The sequence below is a fragment of the Dufourea novaeangliae genome, unplaced genomic scaffold (genome assembly GCF_001272555.1).
Source record: "Dufourea novaeangliae isolate 0120121106 unplaced genomic scaffold, ASM127255v1 scaffold57, whole genome shotgun sequence".
Lineage (NCBI taxonomy): Eukaryota > Metazoa > Arthropoda > Insecta > Hymenoptera > Halictidae > Dufourea > Dufourea novaeangliae.
In genome coordinates, this window is record NW_015373937.1 from 1,896,086 (window position 1) to 1,923,538 (window position 27,453).

Genomic DNA, 27,453 nt, shown 5'->3' on the forward strand with positions numbered 1-27,453 from the left:
ATTCATATTCATTCAAACATAAATGAGTGACTTATATTTTCGTCTAAATAATGAATTTACTCATCTCTGCCATTAGGTATACCGTACCAGAGAATACAACAAACTTGCATTATCCTGATCCCAGGAAAAACTGCTCCCTCCCTGTCACACATTTCCTAAAAGTTCGTCAAAAAACCCCGCTTAGACCGGAATCTATTTTAATCTTATCTCTTTTTAAGCACTTTTCTCGCCCGCGACATTCTATTCTCGAAAGTTCGTCTTTCCCGAAAGTGGCGTCGCGCCGGCAAGTAAAGTGTCCCCTCGAATGAAAAACAGTTTCCATTCCGATTCCGATCTCATCCCCCCCCCCCCGCTAACTCTCTTCTGCCGGACACCTAGTTAAAATTTCGTTCGGATTCGTTAGAGGAGGCTTAAACTTCAGGGGTTTGGTTAGTCGGTAATTGCGGGGGTTCCGTTGGACGCGATTTAAACAACTTCCATCCACCTCCATTCCCTCCTCCCTCAACCTCTGCTTCGTCTTCTTTCCCACGATTCACGCGGAATTCCTGCCGAGTCTCCGGGGTTACTTTCCGCGTGAGGAACGGGGGAAAACCGCTCGGCCAAATTGCCTGGACGATTATCCGCGAAATTAACCAGGAACCATTCTGACACGCGTCGGTTCTTTGTTCCGGCTGGCAATTATTCTTTTTTCCGACCAAAGTTACGGAACACGCCTGCGGTCGAGCCCCCTCCTATCCAGGGGGCCACAGAATAAACAAACTTTCAGTATTCCGCGCGATTACGCCGCATTCCGCGACCGCGTTCCTGCGAGTTTTCCTTCCATCGAATCCGTTCGGACTCTGACTCGATACAGTAAATCCAAGAAACAATATTCGTACACGAGGGCAACGCGAGCATTCAACGAATATTATCGTAAGAACACTTAGAGGGTACCTTGTATTGAAGATCAAGAAGGCACGGTATATGTTTGCGATATACAGTGAGTGGAAAAAGTATTCGTACACCCTTTAAAACGGAACTCTTTTAAAATTGGTCCTAATGACTGGAGTTTTTTTGGTTGTGAAGTTAGAGACATTAATTTACTAAATGATGTGGAACATAAATTTGAAAAAAAAGGTCGTGTTTTACAACTTTTTAATCTGAGGCTATACACGTTGAAAATTTCATCAAAATCGGTTCACGTTGCTACGAGATACAAACGATTAAAAATGTTGAAAATCGCAGTTTTTCCCGACTTTCGATCTAGAACTGTACTAAATCTAACAATTCTCATATCTTTTGATGTCTATTTATTAAATTTTCATTATAGCCCCAGATTAAAAAGTTGTAAAACACGACCTTTAATATTTTCTTCGCGATTCGGACCAATTGCAACTATTTCAAATTTTTTTTTTCACATCATTTAGTAAATTAATGTCTCTAACTTCACAAAAAACCTCAAGTCATTTGGACCAATTATAAAAGAGTTCCGTTTTAAAGTGTGTACGAATACTTTTTACACCCACTGTAAATTTCGTCAATTACACGCAGCCCGTTTATTGTGGGTGAACGCGTTATCCACGCGATTATATCTGTTACCAGAACGATCCCCCTTCGCCCTGCTCTGCGACAGTTCCTACCCCTCGTAGCAGGTCGTCGAAACGACAAGGGTCGGAGGGGAAACACGCAGTCGCGACAGCCACCCGCGGTATCTACGAGCCTCGAGGAACCTTGTTAGAGGTGAGCACAGTTGCTAGTACAATCTCATATCCTGCATGCCGTCGTAGACAACCCAGGAGCAAATGAAACCTCGACCCGCGTCCGCAAATATCGTCGCGCGAACGGCCAGAGTCTGGGTATTCGAGAACGTCCCCGAGCCGCCCATGGGGACGTCTGGGTTACGGCGACGTGTCTGTTTTTCCACGCGCTGGCTGATTATGTGGGAAGAGTGGGCCGAAAGAGTTTAAAATGAAATGAATAACAGGAGAATTTGAAGATGATTTTCCAGACTGTCATACGTGGAAACGTGTTCGCACAATTTACAGAACCTTCCACAGAAATGGAATTAAAAAAAGTGCCATTAAGATTGCAAGAAATTGTTGGTAATTGTCAAAAATATATTATTAATTAGAGAAGTGATTCGCGTTTCATTTTCAGTGTTCCAAAATGTCCAAAAAATACGCACGAATCTGTTGACGGTAATAACACTCATTGTACGGGGTAGAACGCTGCAATTATTTCACCTTACGTTAGATGAATTGAGAAAGGAAGACGGAAGGGAAATAGCATATTCCGCCAATTACGAGCTTCACCCTGTAAGAAGTTACAAATAAAACGCTATCAATCTTTGTTAAAGTCTTCCGTTTCACCGGGCATTACACAATTTGCATGTGCAACACGTGAAATAAAATCTGCGGACTATTTGAAACTCTAATAAATCATATTAGAGATCTCCCTTTGTTCACCGCGAAACTTTCCTCTCATTCCTCTTCGTACTAACGCACCGATACGTCTAAATTGCTTAATTCATTAATAATTTTTCATTTCTGAAGGATCACACATTCACGGTTTTACCGAATAAATTTTCGATTTAGATAATCCATTTCCTTCGACCTAGGTGACCTCCCATACCCCATCCCAATATAGAGCGATTAAAGAGTCGGTTAAGAAGGCAATCACGGTTCGCTGATTGCAACATTATTCCGTGCAGCGAACGGAATGAGCAATTTTCTTTCGGGATTCTTGAAGGTCTGATTCCGCATCCATCAACGTCCAGACCGATCGTCTGAGTATACGCGGCTCGAAACGGAAGCCGATTCAACGATTGCGTGCTCGCCCGCAATTCCTCGCCGTGACTGACTAACGATTGCACAATTACAGTCACAGGGACTACGGTCGCCGCGTGCGCAATAATTAAAAACAAACTGTCGCTCGGTTGGTTTTACCCACGCACACGAAACGATACAACTGCAGAGCTTCGGAACCACACTCAACGATCACCCTCTAAACCAACAAAATAGAAAAAAAAAAAGAAATGGAATATCTCTGGAACAGAACGAAAAAAAAAATAGTATCTAGTAATATATGTATAGTGGCGTGTTTCAAATGCCTCTGAAAGTTATGTGCAAGGGAGAATGAAGTGATTCTAATGCGACAAAGAAGTCGAAAATATTTAACATTAATTTTAAACGCGTTTATTTGTCATGGTAGTAGACAAGGGATGTAATCGATAGACTCGTTAGCGAAGTTCTATTCAATTGCACGCCTATCCAGCAGATTTTCAAATTTGATGTCCTCGATAATCAAGCCACAAATGAAAAATTTCTTTTCATATTTTTGATCAGGAATTACCTCATGCCCATTTGTGCGTAACTTTCGGAGACTCCCTGTATATTTCAAACAACGAGGAAATAAAATTCCATGAAAAGGGGGTGGCCGCGTAACAACAGAAATTGATACATTTGGACGTGGGCAGTCATTGCAGTCGGACGTGAAATATACGGGGATGCCGATAGAATCCAATAATATGCAATTTCAAGTTTGAAAGTAACTCCTCCGGTCCGCTTTCCGATCGATACGACAACGGGGGGGATCGTCCCGTTTCCGTTCCAGCCGTGGCGCGTAAAAAAAAAAAAAGAAAGAAAAGACCGGCGAAGGTGTTCCGCGCGGATGAGACCCGACGAGAGTTCGATAATCAATTTTTATCCAACTTCCCCTCCCTTCGTCATTCCCTCCAGGTCTGTTTTGTAACTTCGTTACGCGGCCGCGCGTCACGGAAACTTTGCTGAACACACCCTTTAACTCCGTGGAACATTCTTCATCCCCCGTTCGTCCCTGGGAATTGTATTTTCCGTTGAAAGACGAGTGTGCTCGCTAGACGCGGATGTATTTTACCAGATGTGTGTATGTGTGAGAAAATTAGTTCTTCTATCTAAGAAACGAATTTTCGTACAATTATCCATCGTGTCGATTAACCCCCGTACATCGAATTCAAGATCATTTTGACCCATTTGTAGCTATTGCCCTATTCTTTTTATCTGTAAATATAATATGCAAATGTTATATGTGAACGTAATATATGAATTTAGAAATGTATATGAAATTTTAAACATAATTCTTTATTGAAACCTACATACTATAGGAATTTTCCTAGGGGTCTAAATGACCCTGGATTCTTCTGCTGCGTTCGTCCCAGACCATCAGCCTTCCATGGGTTAATAATTAATAATCTCGCGAATAGCGTGCCAACAACAATCGTATCGACAATCCAAAGGGCAATGATCGTTGCGACCGTTGCCTACCAGCGTTAGGTCGCAACAACATGGAAGCAAAATTTCCTGGGATACGAGGACCGTTTTGCTTCCGAAGATCGATGGCGGAACACGACGCGACGAATGTATTGGCTGCTGGTGAAAAAAAGTTGCTCTGAAAATATCGATATTCCGGGTACGCGACTTCTTTCCTCGGGCATATGCCCGAACGACGACGATAACGATGGCCTGCGTCTTGGCCACGTGCCGGATTCACCGGCAGAAATTCTCGAGTAAACGAAATGCACGGGGGCTAGAAATGAATACGAATTGAGAGGATTTTTTTTTTTCTTGTGTGTTGGGATCGTGAATTGGAACCGATAAGCGTGAACAACGTCGACATAATATAGGACGATAATGAGTGATTTTAAAAGTTGTCACGACAGTATGACCTTTACCTAAATGAATGATATAAAATGTAAAACATAAGAAAACCATGAATATGCAAAACTTTCGAGATATTCTTTATCCATTACCCCCATCACTCACAAAAGATTAATTTACATCTATTGTTTACCTTAGAGTGTCGTATTTTCACTGAATCCGAATCCATAATAATGTTACTAACCGACCTGTAATTCTCCATGTTCGAGACGACACTGTTCAACGTCTCGTAATATTCGGCGTAGAACAGAACGGAGCAATTTATATGCTGCACCCTTAAAGGGACCGCAGAGCAAAGGTTTGCAACGTGTCTTTTGATCGAGGTAAGGCCGATCGAAACCGGTCAATCTATTGAGAGGCTAAGAACGTAACACGGGGAATATTGCTTCCGCTACGGATGTTGGCAAGACTTAGTTCGGGCTAAGAAACACGTTAATGAATTCTGTGTCGATAATACGCGCGAGCTTCGCGCATATTTTAATATTAATTTAACTGGTTGCCCGCCGGCCGTTCCCCTCCGTTCCTTTGTCGTCGATAGAGAGGGTTCGGTGGTCGTAATCTTGCGATCGAAGGGTTGTACACACCACGCCGAGACCGCACAAAGGACCGCACACACGATGTCCTTTTCACGGGTAACACTGATCAAAGCACGGCGACGACACTTCGTACGGGCGAGGATAAATTAATCCTTGGATTATCCACTTGTCTCGATAATCGTTACAATATTGTTCCGGTACAGGGGTAATTAGCGTCTTTTGTTGCGTGCATTAAAATTGTTGACTTACCGGTTCTATTAAAGTAGACTGCATTATGTTATAAATCAAATGCACGAAGAATAAAATTTCGAAAAACTGTATATATTTTGTTATTAATGCGATCTAGATTAATCCTCGAATGGTAAGGTGGTTTTTAGGGTCGTATTTGGTAAGGTGGACTCGGATCTGATCAAAGCTGGCACACAGATGAAAAAAAGAGGTATTATTTTGAATTAGTATTTTTCATTATTCATATTTATCTAATAAGGAATAATAATTATGACCAAATATAAATATACCCACTGCTCCACGGAACCCTCCTATTTTCCAAAGATATTATTTGCTCCTTTATTGGGTGTGAAGTTCCCGATCCCACACTTATATAACATAAAATAATATATAAGTATTATACGTTTGCAGAGAAATAAAGAAACATTTTAAAACGAGAATAATAAAAGATGTAGTGTAAAACAGCCTACCACAGATCTCGTGACTTTCACCAGCAACCCGTTCTCGTTAAACGCGTCTCCTTCATATCCCATTACCAACTACTGAGCAGTTAGCACACACACGCACACGCTTAAAATCCACGACTGCTACTTACACACAGAGAAAGCCAGCTTCTCTACACATTCCAAGTATTAATTTAACCGTCTGCCTTCCGGTCGTCGCGTCTGTCTTGTAAACCGATGTGTCCTCGATAGAGAACACAGTTACCGTAATCTTTCGAGCGTCGTACCTACACGAAGCACGTTCGGGACCGCACAAAGGCCCGCAACACGATGTCCTTTCCTCATACCACCCCCTCTCCCTGCCCTTCCAGGCAGGTAACGCTGATCAAAGCAGGGGTGAGGGTGGGGGGGGGTAGGGGGTACTAGAGACGGAGAACGATATCGGGGTACGAAGCGTAATACGGAAATTTCGCTTCCGGCCAAAGGCGTGCGTGGAACGCGTCCGCGACACCGGGACAAAAAGAAGAACCCGTTGGCTGCAGCGCGCCTCGCCCGGCAAAAGGGCCATCGGGATTGGTTGTGCTGGAATTGTCATCAAGGGATTCACCCCGCGGCGCTAAAATATTTCCACCGGCTGATTTCTACTCCCACCTATTCCCGTTCCTACTACCATCCGTGTCGTCCCTCATTCTGACCGCGTTCTATCCCTTTCCTCTTGGGTCGTCCCTTTATATCCTCCCCCGGTTTATTGCTGTAGCACAGTCCTCCTTTCTCTCTCTGGTTCCTCGTACCAGGTCCTTCTGTCACGCGTTGTCAACCACTCGGCGAACCACTGACGTTGCGATTTCTGAGCTTCGGGATATATACGTATATATACGTCCGGAGACAGAAACGCGTATTTGCGTGCGTATGTTGGTTACGATCCCTTGGGTTGCTTTTGGTTCTTTTTTTATTGTCCCCCCGCTTCGGGTTCTGTTCAGGGGGATTGTTACGAGTTGTTACATTGGCTCTGTGTTCTCGTTACGAGGGAACGGCTGGATACATTTCTGGTTCTCCATGGTTTTTGTGTAATCGTTGTGAGATGATTCTCTTTTAATCTTGTTGGCGTATATTCGATAACGAGTTCACGCGACAATGAATGTATTATGATGAAAGGGTGAGTGAAATGATTGTAGAATTGTAGGCACTGCTCTCGAGATCATGGTGTCGGTCCAGAGAGATGCGAGTATAGAGAGACACGATTATAGAGAGGCCAGACTGAAGAGAGTCTTGAGGTTTTTTGTATTTGGCAATAAATAACAAATTTTATTGCTGACAAACTGATTAATACTTTTGTTACAATCTTAGGTGGTTGAAATGGAAGATTCGGCACGTAAATGTAATAATATGAATTTAATAAATTATTAATATGTTAATGATGTACAATGGCTATCTGTACGTTTTCTCTCAATTACCATCTATCGCCAACTGCCGAATCGTTTCCTTCCGCACATATCCGCGACCTGTAGCGCTCACGTCGGCATGTACATGAGTAGTGGTTAGTGTTACAAAACTATTACACTTTATTCTGATTATAAAACTAAGAAACGAATAGGTTCTAAATAAGCGAAAAAAACGGCTCTATAATGTTTCCGGACTCTTTTCCTTTGACTTTCAATTTGTTTCTGACTGTTTCTTAACAGCTAAAAAGCCGAGGAGGCCCAGAACGACCCCTCCAACTGCCCCTTCTCCATACCAAGAGACGGAGTGGGAATATGCCAGAGCCAATGACTATCCAGGGCGGTTTTCCTACCGTACCACGCATCGTAGCGCAACTCGCACGATGCAAATATTGGGTTGGCAAGAAAGTATTTTCGGTTGTGACACATAGATAGCGTTGTAAGCGTTTTGAAGGACTCCTGTCTGCGTTATGGTTTTTTCCTTTTGACATTTGATATCAGTCACATTTAGGTTACTTCAGAAGCAAGTTGTGCAAATTTTTGTTTGTAGCTGTTAGTTCAGGGTCAATTTTAACATGGAGTGCGAAAACGAACATTTTCGGCATATTTTACTCTTTTATTTTCGTAAAGGAAAGAAAGCTGCTGAGGCCCACAAAGAGATATGTGAAGTTTATGGTGTTGATTGCATAACAGATCGCACGTGTCAGAATTGGTTTAAAAAATTCCGTTCTGGAGATTTTTCACTCAAAGGTGACCAACGTTCTGGTCGACCTACTGAAGTTGATGATGACCAAATCAAAGCCATAATTGAAGAGGATCGTCACATAACTGTTCGAGAGATTGCAGAGAGGTTAAATGTATCGCATACAACAATTGAAAATCACTTAAAATGTCTTGGACTCGCTAAGAAGCTCGATATTTGGGTTCCGCATATATTGAAAGAGATTCACTTAACACAACGAATCAATATTTGCGATATGCATCTCAAGCGCAATGAAGCCGATCCTTTTTTGAAACGTATCATCACTGGTGATGAAAAATGGGTCATGTACAGTAACATTATTCGAAAACGATCATGGTCCAAGCGTGATGAACCAGCACAATCCACATCTAAAGCTGAATTGCATCAAAAAAAGGTCATGTTGTCAATTTGGTGGGACTACAAAGGTGTTGTGTATTTTGAGTTGCTTCCAAGAAACCAGACGATCAATTCAGATGTTTACTGTCAACAACTATTGAAACTGGATGAAGCAATAAAAGAAAAACGGCCAGAATTGGCAAATCGCAAAGGAATTGTGTTCCACCATGATAATGCAAGGCCTCACACATCTTTAGTAACTCGTGGGAAATTATTGGAGCTTGGTTGGGAAGTGATGTCGCATCCCCCATACAGCCCTGATATGGCACCATCTGATTACCATTTATTTCGAAGTTTGCAAAACTCTTTGAATGGTAAAACTTTTACAAATGATGATGACCTTAAGTCGCACTTGCTTCAGTTTTTTGCTGATAAGGACCAGAAATTCTATGAGCGCGGAATCACGAAGCTGCAAGAAAGATGGCAAAAGGTCATTGAACAAAATGGAAAATATATGATTGATTAAAGTTTATTCTTTGTATAAAAAAAATGAGTTTTATTTCACACTACAAAACCGAAATTAGTTTCTTGCCAACCCAATATATACAACACTGATGCGCAAACCTCGCTTTCCCAGGAAACCACCCTCGAAGGCCCATAAATATGCCTTCTCTCGGACCCACTGCGCGTCGAGTGCCGTTAAAAACGGTACCGCCGTAACACACTCCAGATGCCCTCGATTGCATTTTCAATCATATCCCCAAAACCTTTAAGGGTGACCGGATGCACGCTCCTTAATCCCTTCCCGTGCCATTTAGCTCGACGAAACTTGGGCCCAAGTGTTAGGCGTCAACGCGTGGTAAACAGGCCAGACTGATGCTCGAGAAAAGTCACGATAAGAGCCGAAATGTAAATGCCTGTGATATAGTCAGTTTTGCGGGACACTGCTGTTGTGGAAGTAAACTCTAATCCTTTTTCCTTTTGTAGATATTATAAATATATTATATTTTGTAATAGATGACAGTTTTAATATTATATTTCATGAATAAACAACACTTCAATAGATATGAAACTTTTCAATAAAACTTTTGTATTTTGCATTTTTTAAGGGTTTATTAAATTTCAATAACTAAACTGCTTTGTAACAGCAATTATGAGAATCATGACTAACTCTCGTGGCATACTGATAGGAACTAACATTCAATTACGACCGCTATATTACGATGTTTATGTTCACGAGCCTGGCTCGTCATATTCATGTTTGGGCCAAAATCTTCATCACGAGTCAGACTCGTTAAAACCCGGGAAGGGGTTAAAAAACTTTCCCAAGAAAGCGTTCTATTGTCCCCTTCTTGGACGCGCCGTAGACCCAAGAACGTGGCCCCAACACTATGAAACGATCAAACTATGGCAATTATATAATGACCATTAATCTCACAAAGAATCTTAAGCAACAGTAATATCGTCGACATCGAAACGCCATTCTTCGTTTCACCGGATCTCCTTATCCCATCTCGTTATCCTCATCGGACCGAACCGGAAACATATTATGAATATAAATCAGCCTCGGTTCAATCCTGTCTGTGTTCTCCGCGGTAATTATACGATTGCTCCGCGCGTCTCGTAGTTCCGTTGAGAATTCGCCGATGATTACCACCGCGCCTCGAATCAAACTTCCCAATGAAACTTCTACCCCCGTCCATTGTTCCCGCGGATTCCCCGTTCCTCAACTTTCGTCCGTGCGACGAGAGTTAATTAATTATCCCGCTCATAACGCGAAGCGCGTTCTCCGCCAGGATCAGCGGCGCGTGTCGAATTGGGGGTGGAAAGGGGGATGATGATGCGTCGTGAATTCGTGGCCGAAACGAACTCATTCCACCCTTACCGCCACACCTCCCGTCGACTGGACGGCGTGACTCGAATCGAATGACGAGAGGACGCACTGTCGCGCGCGTAATTACAGTTCGTTCAACTAGTTTCGCGCGGCAATCGCGTCGATCGGCCTAGCGTCGCGAGACGGGGAGAGCAATGGTTCCGCTCGATGCGCGTCGCGAGAGGCTCGAATACGCGTGAAATTCGTTCCCAATTGCGACGCGGTTCGCTCGAACGTGCATTAAAACTTTTTTTTTCCACCCACTGCCTCCTCCCTCGGGGGATTCAAGTATTTCTGGGGGAATAAAAAAAATAAAATAAAAAAAAAAAAAACGTCGGATTCGGGACTTTCGCGAGAGTTTTTCGGTATTTAATCTCGCGGGAAGTCTCGTGACACGTCATTTTCGGAACTGGCGCGGTAAAAGAAATTTCGGAATAATATATTGTATATACAAAATTCAATTGATTCGAGGGTGTCATTTTTGGCAACGGTTGATCCATTCGATCTGGCAGTCTTTTAGCTTGCCGATGGATGGCTCAGAGCCGCGTGGCTCGTTTTAAATTCATTCCGACCAGAGGCCTCTCTTTCTCTATCCCCGTTAAGTCCGCGAGATACGATGTATTTAATGTTAGACAGAAAGTTGAGCGGTGTCGCGGCGTCAGCTGTGTTGCTTCGAGACGAGTAACGAGGGAACAGATTGCCGGCTTAATTAACGCTCCCCCTTTTCGTTCCTCCATTCAGCTTCTCCCGCCCTCCTTCCTCCGCCAGCACCGCGAAAACTCCGAAATTGCGAATTATGCAAGAAGCACCGGAAAAGTGGCCCCGGTTCTTTTTCTCTCGCGAGAGTTTCTTATTACATCGTTCCGTTGCTTTATCAAGAATTTAAACCCCCTTCCCTCGTCCCGTGAACACATTCCCACTGAAAGTGATCGATCATTTTGCGTAGCCCTGGTAACGAATAAATAAAGTGTTGATGAAACGATCCTGTAAATGGACAATGCCTCGCGTGATTATTCTTCAGACGGTCCATGGTGTGAATTGGCCAGTGGTTGTTTGAAATAACAGGATAAACATTCTGCCACTCGTTTACGCAAGGAGAACATGGCACGACAGCTGGACAGTTTTTAATTGTACTGTGATCGTAGTGTAGAATACAGTATTCTAAATTTTTTGTGGATTTCTCCTTTAACACGTTCCGTGCCACAGTGAAAAAGGCCGTACGTAGCCAGACAATCTTTATGTCGTTCTTCGAGTCACAAATTACCGAAAATGTGTGTCTTTTGTTAATAGAGGCTGTTGGTCTTGTTTTAAATTACAGTTCAACATTAAGACGTTTCGTGCCATATGGTACACGTTAAATTCAGGCTGCGTGTACCACCGGTGGTACATGTGGCACGGAACGTATTAACCCTTTGAGTACTAAATTATATGAAGATTTTTATGCCCATGGGACGGATTTAATTAGTCGCTATATGGATTAATATGTAAAAGTAATACATTTTATTCGGAATATACTTATATTGGTGATATAAATATATTTTTGAAACAGCATTTTAGTTACAAAATATAAATAAATATATAAATGAAACAAAATAGAAATATTTATATAGAATTTGTTAATTGTTTACTTATTTATACAATTATTAAAATAATTGTAGAACTTTTGTTAATAGAGGCTGTTGGTCTTGTTTTAAACAACAGTTCAACATTAAGACGATCCGTGCCATATGTACCACCGATGGTACACGTTAAATTTCCCATTCAGGCTGCGTGTACCACCGGTGGTACATGTGGCACGGAACGTGTTAACCCTTGGACCATAGTGTCTGGGTTTATTTTGATCTAGGTTCTCAGAAACTTCCCGCATCGTTCCAGTACACGGAAACCCAATCGTAGCGTATAATTAGGATTATGCATTCCAAAGTTCCCATTTTCTATTGTCACCATGGCGCAAGCAAGTCTGTCTGTTTTCACAGGGTACCATATTATCTCAAATCATACCAAATCATTGAAATTATACCAAATTATACCAAATCATACCAAATCATATCAAATCATACCAAATAATTCTAGCTATACCCTGCAATATCGATTTTGATAAAGGAACGAGACCGAGAATGTAGAACCTAGGACACCAATCATCCGCATATTCACCACAATCCCAACGAAACACCCCCTCCCCGCCAACACAAAATCACAATCAACCAAAAATCTTACACGATCCACTTTTCGATTCATCTAATTCCCAGCTCGAAACGGCTCCCTGGATCGTACGCAGAAACCCCACCGTACCGAACGCGAAGCCCGTTCCGACTAGGGGTTGAAAAAAAAAAGCACCGGATTAAAAATCGCCAGTGCGAAGTAACAAATTCCCTTCGGAGATAGTTTCAAGTATCCTGAGCATTTTCGTCGAGGAGGGGTGGGTGGGTTGGGGGATGGAAAAAAAACGAGCGAATCTCAAACGAGCCACTTTAAAGCGGCCAGCAGTCCACGTGGCAGGTACGCGCGGCTTCGTTGGCGGCCTGGCGTATCCGTCCTGTCCGACTTCCTCTCTTTTCCCATCGTTGCCCTGGCCCTTCCCCACCTCCTCCCGCATCAGCCGTTCTCTGCCTCTATTTTGCAATACGTGCACGGTGCTTCCACGTCAGCAGTAGCGGTCCGCCAGATGCAAGAACCCTTCCTACCCCCTACGCCTCCCTCCTGCAACCCTTTCTCATCCCTTTCCGCTGCATACGGTCGACCTCGATGCAGTCACGGGCGTCGCCGTTGCAGCTGCCGCCAGATCCTACGTAGATCGGTTCGATACGCCTGGCACCGATGCTGTGTTGCCAGGCTCGTTTCGTACTCTCGTCACGGTTAGAACGAAATTGTCCGTTCCATGCTCGTCCCCCGATGTTTTATCGCGACGCCTATAGACGGGACCGCACAGTTTTACAGGAATATCGGTCGCGCACTCGATGGCTCTTCAAGGAGTATCAGCTACGTTATGATGACGGTTTGATGGTCGTATTCAGAAACAACTTATCGATCGTGAATCACTTTCGATTTCGCGATACGGAAAATCATCGATGAGTGTTCGAAGGCTGTTGTGTTTGTTCGAGTAAAATCATTCCTACGCCTGTGGCTGTAAAATGGGGAACTTGGAAAGTGAACCCGACTTATGAAACATCGTGAATTATTACGTGCTGTCCAATCCTGTCGCGTTAACTTTCTTCCCGACAACGAACGGGATCTCGTTAGGTGGATCGCATGACGGGATAAAGACAGTCGATTCGAGATCCCTAGACTTAATACGATCACTATTAATTATCCTCACCCCTCTGCTCGGATTTCCTCGGCTAATTCCCTCCTCTGGAGTGGCCTATTACGACCCCAGACACTGTAATAAGCAAAAATTATCCCCAAGATTACGCTTAACGGGTACCAAAGGCGATCTAATTACCGAGCCGCGAAACCTTAATGTCGGTCACATTTAGGACGACCGAAAGGGAGTAGAAGATGTGTGTTTTAATGGAGAACGTTGAAAGTGGACGTGTAAAAAGAGATTCTAATGCTGAGGATTTCAGGATCTAATCGAGTTCAAGGCCATTTACCCGGGGCATTCCGGTCTCCAAGGGAATATCTCGGTCAACGGATGCGACGACTATGGGTTTTCGGGGGAATGCCTGCAGCGAGGCGCGCGAGGATAATGGAGTTCTCAAGTTCCCGTAAACGGTGGGGGGGGGGGGGGGGAAAACCGTAACGGGGGAAAGTTCCGGGGGGCGCAACGGCGTCGTTTTAAAGGGACCAGGGTATCGATAAGAACCGTTTATAACGAGTATCGAACGAGGCTACTGGACTAATTAACCCACCTCGTGGTAAGAGGAGGGGAGCGACAGGACCAACGTCACGGTCGAGAGTAAACGCGATGCTTGCGACGAATACCGCTGTTTTAATTACCTGTCGTTTACGAAGAAGCGGTAACCCTTTTTGCTGGATCGTGAAAGAGTTTTGAAAATAATTTTTAATGGTGTATACACGAAATTTACCGGAAGCGTTACGCAAGCACTCGGGGAACGTTGATGGAAAATTAAACGATTTATGAATGACTGTTGAATGTAGGATTTTCTGCGCAATTTTCGATGGTGTGTTTGTCGTTGGGCGATGGATAACTAAAACCAGATGTATTTAGAGATTATAATGATCCTAGTAATGTTTTATAATGTTTTTACAGAATAGCAAGTAGATTTTACGAAACAAATGAAAATCGATGTGAAATATAAACTCAGTTACAGCTAGCACCAATTACGAGCGGATTATGGAACTTATTGTTAGTTAACGACCTAATACATTGAACACGACTGGCTAATGAGCCCGACCACTATCCGCTGTTACTACTTGTATCGTATCTTTTTAATATGGTCCGACTATTGCTTTATATTAAATTGCTATGGAACAGAAACGATACCGTAGAGACGGTAATATCAGTAGAATTAACCAGTAATAGTCAGACACGCGTACCTAGTGGTACGCGTATGCTGTAAGATGGACTGTAATATCAGTAGTATTAACCTGTAAAGGGCAGACGTAGGAGTTCAGTTGTACGAAAAGTCAACAACTGAATCTGCTTTTTCCATGAATTTCCCATCACATTGGTAGTAAATAATTAATCATTCCTTAAACGGAACACGTAGAATAAGGTCTCGTTAATCGTTTAGATGTCGGAAGTGTTCTCTTAATCTGTTACTCTGTACAAACAACACGCTTAATAAAAACAGTATTTATAAAACCGTCATGCGCGGTGAGTTCTCATTTCCCAGACGCGTCTTCCCATGAACACAAGGGCCAAAGCGCGAAACGCAGGTTTAATAATTCCCCTCCGCCTCTGTGATACGGTATAGTAATTCTATTTGCCGCATTTGTCTTGGCCCCCGCGTCGACGTTGAATTCCGGGGGAATTTCGCGGAACAACCGTGGGAACAAAAGGAGCCGCGCTTTCATCAGCTCTCTCGCGAGATGCGCGCGTATTCCAACGTCGCGAGCGCAGCTTCAACCACTAAAGAATATTTCATAACTAGCGTCGGTGAATTGCAGTAATGGCTTCGTACAATCCTACTATTTTACTATTTATTCGAGCAGCCTCCCCCGTAATATTATCAAATTACACGAGTTCGCACCGCAGGAAGCCGTGTAATCAATTTTAATCTCGGCCCGGCCGCTTCTTGAATGGGTTCGCGATCTCTTCCGTTCCTGTTCTCTCCCTCTCTCTCTCCACCCTCACTCCCCCCACCCCTCCGCCTTTCCCCACTTTCATCTGGTTCTTTTGTGGATTCCGGATGCCCGCGTTAAGAGCCTGCGGGCGTAACTTCTCGATGAAAGTTGGGAAATTGTTTCGTTCCGAAAGGCTTCCTGCCGCAAGGCGAATAAAGTAAGAATCGAATACGATAGAAAATGCCAGATTATATCAGCTGATTTTCAATTTTTTTGTGACAGATTGGTATTCGAATATATGTAAATATATGGTGCACAGTGTAACTTCATATCGAGATCATCACGGCATTTTGAGATGTATAGTCGGATTGGGAAAGTATGTTAACGCTCACCCTAATTATATTAAATACGGTTGATCGTTAACACGTTCCGTGCCACATGTACCACCGGTGGTACACGCAGCCTGAATGGGAAATTTAATGTCGAACTGTAGTTTAAAACAAGACCGACAGCCTCTATTAACAAAAGACACACATTTTCGGTAATTTATGACTTGAAGGACGATATAAAGCTTGTCTGGCTACGTACGGCCTTTTTCACTGTGGCACGGAACGTGTTAACTTACTTGGTTTCCGAGAGGAAGTCCCGAACAATGATTCATAAATCTGTCAACTTACGTTTCTACCTGTAATCTCTCATACTCAAACTGTGCCAAAAAATGAACAAATTATGAAGTAAATAATATAAAATAATAATAAGCAAATAAATAATTTAGATAGTCGTGAAGTTTCCGGAACAGCACGCCAGGATAGTGCCCGAGTGTGTCTCGTTCTTTGAATAAAATCAAAATTTCATAAGGGGTGGAAAATTGACCGGGATATAAAACGCGATTTCACCGGAATTGGCCGTGTTACAAAACGATATTCAATTCCGTCCGCGCGTTCAGCTTACGCCTACGGTGACGGGCGGGAGCGAGGGCTTAGGGCCTCGGATCCACGATTGTCTCGTGGAATATCGAACAGTTGCCCAATCGGGGTCGTCCCACCGTGTAACAGCTGCTGTATTCTGGATCAGCGAATAAAAAGACGACCGTAGGGTGGGTCGATAGGGGGTACGGACGAAAATGGACGAAGGTGGTGGATGAAGGAAAACAGAGACGAAGGGGAGAGAAGAAACTTGGTGGAAAGAATGGAGGAGAGAATACCTGGAGGGAAGAAACAGAACAGTCCAGAGAGAGAGAGGCCTCGACACGCTGAGAAAACATCGACGCTGCATTTACGTAGAGAATATTCTTGGGTAACCGTGCATCTCTAGGAAGCGTGTGCAGTCAGATGCAGGGTTGGAGGATCCAAGGGATGGGGAACGGTGAGAGAACCAGGGAGGATGCGGGGGAGGATACGATACCGGTCTACAGCAGCTTGCTGGCAGCTATATCAGGTTACGCTCTAGCGCCCATCCGCCGCCTATCCAACCCCTTCCACCCTTCTACGCTCACTCTCTCACCGCCCGTGTTCTACCTAGTAATGTTTGTGAGATCAGCGACACGAAATTGATATCGCGAATATAGCTCAGGAAAGGATCGTGGTTCGAGAGTGAACTTGATGGTTCGACAATGCGTGGGCCTTCGATCGAATGATTCGTGATGGCACTATATGACTGTGATTACGCCGGGCTATAATAATTTTGGTCACTGAAAAAAATATTTCTTCTGTCGATAAACCTTACTACATCCGTTTCTTGTGTGTTATGTGGAAATAAAACGATGCTTGCTGCATACGAAATGGTTTGTAATTAATTTCGTAGGGTACTAGATCTACAGTCGATCACGTTGGTATTATTATTGACGATAAGAACTGTAATTAAGTTAGTTAAAAATCTTTTTAACAATATTTCGTTTGCTTCAAAAGCGAAGGGGACATTGTAAGATACACACACTTCAATTTACCACTACCTTCACTACACAAATCTACTTCGAGTAATATGTTAATTTCCTTACAGACTTCTATCATCCGTTTTATTCGCTTATTACCATTCAATTTGAATATCTCGTCCCGAGAGTAGGTACACCAGGCCCGATAGATTCAGTGCCCGAAGAAAAGATGTCAACTTTGATCATCATCTCCGAGAAAACCAGAAAGATTGAATCGATAGCGACTACAATCGTCTTTGAAGTTAACCGGGAGGCTAGCCACCGCCCTCCCCCCTCTCCCTCGCCACGATATTTTCGTGTAACGGACAGCTGTCTAACAGAAGTTCACCGTAAACGACCGGTCGCGAAAGGGAGCGGACCTTTTACTCCAGTTTCATAAAGATTCCAAATATTTCCATCCGAAAACTTCTCGCAACCCCCACCTCCCCATATAACTCCCGAATATTCAGACAGATTTTTAACAGTTTTCTGTTTTCACTTGTAGATCAGCTTCTGAATATAGAGGAAGATACTTCGGAACGCATGACGTCGACCTCATTATACCAAGGTACCAAGGTTCTGAAATGAAAATTCACAGGACCAGAGGATAGTTTCCAGTCGTCGTAGTCGTTCAACTTCGGAATTGGCCTTCTTTGATATCTCGCGGAGTTATTGCCGCCAGGCAATTTTGATAAAGCGGCGAACTTTCTGATTGATAATCGCGTACCGCAGCCGTAGCCCACGTGGCGTTTAGTGTCGCTGCTGGGTCGATCTCAAAGGACTCGAAGCATCCTTTGGGTATCTCGAGGGATGATCCTCAGTCGGGGTCTGCCACGAATGATCCGTGCTTTAACCCCGGTGCTCAACCCTTTTTCCCGTTCGACTTCACCCCGTTTCCTTCTCTTTCGCCGGCTCGTTTCCGTCCCACGCGGTAATCACGGAAACAGGATTTGAAATTCAAGTTCCCGCTAATGGCCGGCGACACCCGTCCACGGGTCGACCCGCCGGTAATCGGATTCACACACGGGGACTCGTTCGAAAACGTTCCTCCCGCTTCTTCATTTCTATTCGTTTCTTCCTCGGTGTCGAACGGCGTTTCGTTGGCCATCTCATTCTTTCCCTGACGCCCCTATTCCATCACCAACACTATCTGCCACCCTACAGGAAACGAAACAAGGTCGCCTGGATCCGGCTCTTCTTCCTTTACCACGGATGAACGTGATTCTTTTCGCTACTCGAACTGTACGACCCAGTTTCAACTTCATTCTATCTATCTATCTCTCTCTGGCCCCGATTATTTCAGGGTAGCCTTAATTGCGTGTCCTCCCTCTTCACCTCTACTCGAATAGGAGTTACCTTCGTGATTACCTTTCGATGGCTCGGCACGCTTCAATCGATACCGATTTGACTGAAATGCTGCTCAATGGTTGAACGGGGTGAACATTTCCGGGACTGTTTTGGTGTACAATCTGTGTAGAATTTGTGTGACCGTAATCGTTTACGGTTATTCTTTTCCTATAGTGGCACTGTTATCGCTGCAGTCTCATATATTATAATAGGTTCAGTCATAAATAACTTCCGTTTCCGTTTTCGAAATAAATGCAGTCCACGATGCTTTTCGTTTAACATTAATCTATCGCATGTTCTCGAGCATTATTAAACCAAATAAATGTAATTCAATGTAATTTTTCTTATTTATCATCGATATTTAATTATCATTTAGTGAATTTTCGCGGTTCACAACGGAAATTATTAATGATTCGACCCAATATATCTAGTTCACAGTATTCTTTTTCTATACTCACAATACTTTTTGTATATTACAATATAAGGTATTGTGTATATTCTAAAGTATTCTCTCCGTATGCTTACAATACTATCGCTATAGTGTCGTATACAGGGTGTCTTATTTAACTGTGCCGCCCCCCAAACCCACCGAATTTCTTTTCTAATTGTGAAAATGCAGAAAATATTTTCTAAGAAAGTTCAATGGTATCATGTTCTTAAAATTCCGCGGTCTAACCTTGACTCGTATCCAGCCACCCAAATGGAACCGTTTCGAGGCCGCGGTTCTTTCAGTTCCCATCCCTAGAAACGCACACACGTACACACACAAAACTAGGTAACCGGGAGGCGTTCGTATAATAAACCGAAAGCTCAGGGAAATCCTAACAAAATGAGTACATTAGCGAAATTGGACTCGTTCGTTCGTTCGCCGTTCTTTGTATTTCCGTTGATTAACCCCAAAGCGGCCTGGTCGAACGGTACAAACGGGTGGATGGTGTGGGTGGAGAGGGGGCATAGGAAGGGAAAGGGGCGGAGGGTTAAATTAATGCATTAATTAATTAGAAGGCGGTCGGGACAAATCCGACGCGACGAGCGGCTCGGGATCATATTCCTGACACGGCTGACGGACATCCCGCACAGCTGTCCCGAGGTTAACCCACGAAATTCTGCTGGCCTGTGTGAATCGGTCCGCGAATCGGATGATTTCCAGTTGATTCCCGTGCAACGACCGACAGCGCGGATGCTACCTGTCTTTCGTAACGAGTCGCGAGCACACGTCCACGTGCGAGAACGAGCACGAATCCCTCTGTATAATTGATCGTTAACCCCTTAAACCGTGATGTGACTTTTCGTTGGTCAATTATCGGGATCGTTGAGTACTAAGAACTGTTTAATCTTGTCAATATTTCATTAAAAATTTCCTTTTGTGACTAATTCCATACTGTATAATATATCGATGTAACTGTTTCTAATCTTATTGTCATTAATTGTTATACATGTATACTGGGTTAATACTCGTTAAATTACTAAAATAAAAAAAAATATAAACAAGATTTTTGACACTTTCTTCAACCCTCTATATCTTATCAATGTTTTTGGTCATGGTTCGTTAACGTTGAATTATTCTGTATTTTCCAGTTATATTCTCACATGCATGTATCTTTTTCTATTTTCTAAGACCAGTTACACAATTACGATTCTCTATTCGCGCAAGAAGTATCACTAATATTTCCTTGATTCTCTCACCCCAAGTACCCTCGCCCCAACGTTATTTTTTGTCGAATATATATATAAACGGTTCGTAATCAAAGAGTATCCGGTCCCTCAAAAACGCAAACACGTATGAATGATGGATACACCCTCCAGCGTGAAAAGCTCGCCGCGGATAAAACGGCTCTCTCCCTCTTAAGGGGTTAATTCGAGCACTCTCTCTCCGGGGTGAATATCCTTCGTGACCAAGTGTCGTTCAACGACTGAGCACAAATCTACACTCCATTCGAACCACGGCGCCTTCCTCCCCGTCGTTGATCGACCAAACTGACAATTCCTTAACAAATTCGAAAAGTCCGGCCGACAGTGAAAAATATTTCGAGTTCACTGAATTGCCAGGGAAGCGGATCTCCCGTTGCAAATTTTTCGCTCGAGAAGATCCAATTAAAAAATATATATGTATATATTCGGTGACTCCATGTACATTCGTGTCCCATGGGTAACTGAATTTTATTTCAGTCGATATCGAAATTATTACTTTCGCGCCGATATGATCCATGGGTTTCAACACAGTGGAGAATTTAGAAGCTATTTGGATTTTCATATTTTCACATTTAATACAAAAGTTTCCTGTTAAGGGATTACTTGTCGTTTTTTTAAACGATCCAAATGGTTTAATATATATACATGTGAAGAATAGCGTTAAATTCCGAAAACTAACAAAACTACAGAATTCTTTAATTGTGTTATACGGGGGTTGCCTGAAAAGAGATAATTCTACGTTGCACAGGTAAATAGTATTGAATTAAACGGACAGTTTTGACAGTCTTTCTTTAATTATTCGATCAGATTATTAACTGACATTTTGTCAATCCTTTTCACAACCGAAAATCACAAAATCCGACTGCACAAAAAATACGCGATAGAATACCAGATGAGATTGCGAAAACAAAAGATTAACTACCAGTTAATTATGTAATACGTTGTTACAGTGACAGTAAGTAGAAAATGTACAAATTCGCCGTTCAATCCAATATTTCAATATACCTCACGATACTAGAAAATATTCTTCCGAAACGATATCCCCGGTATAAACAGAGCGTCGACACTATCATCGAGCCAGCGTGGCCAGCGTTTCGCAAAGCAGCCAGAGTACGTCGATGGATCGTGTGTTTCGTATGTGTGTGTGTGCGTCGGTCAGAAACAGAGCGTTTGCCGTCCATGATGAGGAACGAACGGAATCATAAATGTCCGATCTCTGGGTCCCGGTGACACGGTTGCGGGCACGCAACCGCGTCGTGACACTGCGCGGAAGGTATCTGTATAGGTGTGTGCACACATGTGCATTCACTCTCTGGTTGAAAACGGAGGGCCAGCCTCGGAGAAATTTATGTCCTTCCCGTGATGGGATTTGACGGTGTAGACGTGGATTTTCAGCGTTGAATCGCCACACCGGAAATGCACCCGGTCGTAGAGAGAGCGAGGGAGGAATGGGGGGAGGGGAGAGAGAACCTTCACCTAGTACCATTGTCTCTCGTTGCTTCCCAACGGTATGTAATTCCCGGAGCCTGTGTCTTTCGTGGAAAAATAATGTCTTCCCCTTTTTGCTTGGGAGACCAAGCGAATTTTCGCGGATCTTTCGCCACCAGGGAAGAAAAAAAACAGAGGCAGCGAATTATTGTAGGTGTTACTGGGACTGGTGTGGATGTTCTGTTATCATTTCGTGGATATGTAAATTATATAGGGAAATGTGTGATCTCTGTACGAGGATTTTCGATTGGGTTAATAATTATTCGATTACGGATTTTGGGCATTCGTTGCGTAGACGAAAATTTATAGTACATCGGACGAAGTATTTTCATCGGAGATCAATAGCGATTTCACTTTAGTCATACGCTGATATAACAGGTTTGATAGAGGAATGTACATGGCTGTTTAATTGCTTTTCGTGAATTCGAAAATGCCTGGTATCATACCAGTTTTACAGTTTAATTTCCGTTTTTTAACTAGGATGAATGTATGTTCGTGACTATTTTTGCCTTTGTGAGGAATATACTGTAATATCATGAGATTCGGCGAATGAAAGGTCGAATGAACTGTGGGAGAGAAATTGCGATCGACAGAGTGTTTGGAACAGTACAAAACTGGCTCGAGTGGATGTTTAGTTTCGGCTATAGTTTGCGAGGTTCTAAGAATGCTTGTAGAGTTTTTGGGCACATAAGAATGTATGATGCGGGTGTGAGGTCTTTAAAAAAGCGGCGTGAATGAAGGGCGGCAGAGAACGAGGAATTGTGAAAAAGAACGTATTAGAGATCAGCGAACACGTGTAAAGCTAGTATACAGTAGGTATATCTACTTCATTACGTATTTTTAATAAACTTTGTTACCGTTTACATAGCACTCACTTATGGCTGACCCTTATTCCCCACAATACTATAAAATACAATTACTGTACTGAGAAACAATTGGAACAACGTAGCCACGATAGTTTGCATTTCGTTGACCGAATTGTGTAAATTGGTAAGCAATCTATCGATTTGGTAATGGTATTTCGTTGTTTTTATTCAATGGGTGTGCACTCATCGGAACGAACAAAACGAGAAACGAAAACGGGAGAACTTTTTTTGGTTTGCCTGACAGGGTCTCTAAAAAAAAAAGGTTGTTATCGTTTATTTATACTCTTTCCATGAAAAATTCAATTGTTGGGAAGACGTTTCCGATGGAACCGTTTCGTCATCTGTCAAGAAAAGTATGTACTTCTTATTTCTCTTCTTATAAAAAGCACTTCCGTCCTTCAAACTTCAAAAGGATATTCCACTGCCTGTTCACTGAACCCTACATAAGGAATTAGGCACTAAAAATTTATCCTACCATCTCTGCTACTCATTCCACATTTTCCCCAACTTCCACACCTAACTACAAAATCTCGAAACAAGAAAAGAAACCGCTGAATCACTATTAAGAAAGCAGTCTATTATAATACGCTTTCGCGTCTCTAAGGCCATCGTCGTTTCGCATCCCCGTCTCTGAACAGGTCGAATCTGTCGGTCACGGAGCCTCCCGTTGCCATTATCGTGCGACGTTAGATTTTCTGTGCCGGCACCGGTGTGTTCCCTGTATCCCGGGGCTCGTCTAACCGAATATGCATGCGCGTCCATCAAGCGTACAGAGAGATAGCGTTAACAAGCTGTATATAAGCGACGACCCAGAGACATCAAAGAGGTACCCGTCGTGTTTCCTGCACCGAGGCGACGGCGCGTCGTCGAGTCGGGGACGTTGCCGTTTCGAACTCGAGCACACGTGCCCCACGGGCTCGAACGATGGTAACCCGTGTGGGTTCAAGGGGTCGAACGACCAATATCAAAGAGGTGGAAAGAGATCGGTAACGCGGTCGAGAGGTTTCATCCTGGGTAATGTTTCTGACCGCCAATCAGTCGGTTGGCCGATGGTCACGGATTCGTGCCACGTCGGTGAAAATCGCTACCAATCCTGTCGACGAATCAAAGGGAGACGAAAGGAAGGTAGGATAAGGGTAGGCCAGGATGTAGGGAGGAGGGCAAAGAAACTTTCCAAGTTGTGGTTATTGCGACCGATCGATCGACCCCGACCGGTAACTGTATAGCTTATGAAGAGGAGTAAGCTGCAACACTACAGATCGCCCCTTTTACTTCCCACTCTTATCCTTGGGGCACCCACGAATCAAACTCTCCTCGAACGTATCCCAATCCCTTTCTCCGCCCGAAGGGACAATGGAACACCGTTTCCCCGGGGGAGAATATCAGCAGAGTCGGCGGTGAGAGAGCACTTCCTGTTAGCCTCGACCCTCCGTCCGCAACCAGCCGCAGGCCGCAAGCGTTGGCTCCTGCGAGCCGTAACCTCTAACCTCACGCTGTTCGGCCTGACCTCCCGCCGACAGCGTAATTGTTTAGAAACCCCTTGATCTGTAATTTCAGCGCCCAGCTCGCCCTACTCTCCGCGCGAAACATTGTTAACACGCTTTCATCCTTCTCTCCTCGTCTCTGACTCTATTCGCCTTCTCCTCTGTCATCATTCATCCTCTACCTTGGCCCCTTTACACGATTTCTCCTACTCCGTCTTACTTTCTTTTGTGAAATTTACCGTTTCTATCTGTTCCACACGACTGCCTAGTCGATAACTCGCGCACACGCGTACTGTCTTCTGCAGAATGCACGCGGAACAATAATAGGAAGGGAGAAGTGTACGCAACGTCTGGGAAAAAACCAATGAATCGTTCCGCCGAAAGGCTACTCGCTTAATTGTGCCAGACTCGTTAGAGCACCAGTTGCCCCAGATGGATCAAGGGGATGGAAATGGGGAGAGTCAGACATGTTTTGCCAGGGTCCTCGCCGCGGGGTCTCGACGAATACGAACTACCAACGTCTCCGCACGGTTTCTACTAACTTCGACTCCACCTCGAGAGTCTTGTTTTTCTATCTGTAATCCAGAGAGTTTCGTTTTGTATGCGTAAGTTTTAGAACCGCCTCGGGGCTGGAGGGAGCCGGAAATCTTTTTAACGAATTGTGTCCTTTCGAGGAAGTGATCCTTTGTACCGCGGTCCATCGAGATTTCATGAGAAAATTGCGTCAATATACTTCGTGAACAGAGTAAAGAAACTGTCTTATGAACTTTTAGTTCGTGAAGAATGAGTTAAAGATGCTCTGATAAACGTGGGGAAACTATCGATGGCGATAATGGTTTCGATAATCGTTTGAAAGATGTTTACTGGATCTACGATTCTTCCCATCGATGGAGGAACTATGTTTGAGAAAATTCTTCTTGGAGGATATTGTAAATTATCGATTACTGGTCGAAAACTTTTCAACACTGAGTCTTCATTTAGACGTCATCCCCACAGCTAGAGGGGCCTCGTGGAATCAGTCAACAGTCCAGGGATGTCGTCTGTCTAGTCTCAAGTAGACAAACATGTGTGATGCTAATTATAGCATATAAAAAAACAAATCCAACGAGGTGCAATATGTTGACCTTCGCGTGAGCTTTAGCGAAAAAATCATGAAATGTTTGTAAGTAAGCTCGGTACGCGTTCGGGGACGGTAAATGAAGGAATTTCAATTTCATTGGAACAGTGTACCGTGTAATTGTCCCTGGTGCTTGTAAACAGACATTCGTATTCTCCTTTCATCGGCAGAAAACATTCGACAAAGGGTTCTACCCGAATGTAGATCAATTACTGCAGAGCAACTTAAAAATGTACAGCAAGAATTTATTTACCGCCTCGAAAAATGTATCCAGATTCATGGTGCACATTTTGAACACCTTCTAAAATAAAGATTTAACTAAAGACTGTTCCAATGAAATTGAAATTCCTTCATTTACCGTCCTCGAAGCGCGTACTGAGCTTACCGACAAACATTTCATGATTTTTTCGCTAAAGGTCACGCGAAGGTCAACATACAGTAAAACCTGTTTTTGTGCGGTCCTTTTTTATACGATTTTATTTTTATGCGATTTGTTTTGTGCGATTTTATTTTTGTGCGATTTTTTTTTATGCGGTATATGAATTTCAACGGCGTTGGCATTACTGTAATGTTTTCTATCAGTGTACATATAAATATACACTTCAAGACGCTCTCTTCAGTTGGTTTAAACAGTTTCTCGACAATGTACATTCAATTATTTTCGCTCGACGCGCTAGCAGCATACGGTTTGTATTCCGAGTTTTATCCACGACTCACGTGATTAAGGATTCATTTTATAGTGAGATTAAAGGTAAACAAATTAATTACTTTTGTTTCTATTTGTATATAGTTTTTATGATTTTCATTTTATTTTTAAACATATGTACTCCCTTAAAATGAATAATTGTAGCCAAAAAAAAGTGAAAAGAAAGACAATTCCATTAGAAACAAAAAATCTAATATTAAATAGACTAGCAGATGGTGAACCAATTCATCACAAGAAGATGCGCGTTAAGGATTACGACGACTAGCAGTGAATTATGTAATGTGCATTTTGAAAACTTCTCCTTTTTACAATGAAAAATTAAATGTTTTTATAATGTGTAATTTAATTATTTATTTTGTTTGGAAGCACTTTCTCATGTATTTCGTAAATAATTGACGTATTTTCTAAGTGCGACTTTTTTTATGCGGTCCCTCTCCGCCGCATAAAAAAAAATTTCTGTAGTATGTCGTACAAAGTTGTTTATTATATGTAGTATTTATGAAATTTCCGAATATTTTTTTGTGCGGTTTCTTTTATGCGGTCCCTATCTACCGCATAAAAACAGGTTTTACTGTATTGCACCTCGTTGGATTTGTTTTTTTATATGCTATAAGAGTATTGTGGTGAAAATATGTAGTCCCATTAAAAAAAAATTCGATGACCTTGAAATCTCGAAAAAAAAAAAAATGACCTTGAGAAAAACATTCGGCCCATCACCGTATTGGCGACTTCGAACAGAATATTTTTCTCCCCTGATATTTTTTCTATCATACAAAATAAGCGATATGTTTAAGGTGGTCGAGTTACGTGAAATACCCAGTATATATCTACTTACGATCTCCTCCAGCTTCGTGCAGCCTTTCCTCGCGGTGCAGGCGAGCGCGACGATCATCCCTCCTCCGAGCATCAGCAAAAGGAACACCGCCAGTTTCCATCCGTGATCCCGCTGCGGAATCAGTTTCTTCGCGGTGGGCAACCTGGCAACCTCCGTCGTCGGTACACCAATCCTGGATGCCTTCACGAGAATGGTCCTGAGCTTCCTGGTAGCCTTCTCGCACGCCATCTTCGTGGGGTTGCTCTTCGACGCAGATCTCGACTTCACATGCACGTGATCCATCGCGATCTTCCCTTATCCTCAACCGTTACATACGAAACAATTCAAAACGAATCACGAAGACATAAGAAACTAAACTGGATATATTATCCAGGTGAGTCTTTTATAGTCGAAACCACCCGCAAACGACGTCACACTGTCACAAACTTTTCGCAACCGTCCATCACACGAATTTCTCTCTTCCACCGTTTCGATCGATCATTAGGCCACCGAGCCTAACCTACAGTCGCAGTAAGCTTCGTGAAAACTGTTTTCCTTTGGTGGTTCCGT

General features: G+C 43.2%; 1 protein-coding gene across 1 annotated transcript in view; it reads right to left on the reverse strand.

Annotated features, from left to right (window-relative positions):
- LOC107185430 overlaps window positions 1-27,186 on the reverse strand; it is a 34,375-nt gene extending 7,189 nt beyond the window's left edge. Inside the window, exon 1 of the mRNA XM_015573102.1 lies at window positions 26,905-27,186. Within this exon, the coding sequence (XP_015428588.1) occupies window positions 26,905-27,186 (282 nt within the window). The remainder of the gene's footprint in view (window positions 1-26,904) is intronic.
- Between the last annotated feature and the right edge of the window lie 267 nt (window positions 27,187-27,453).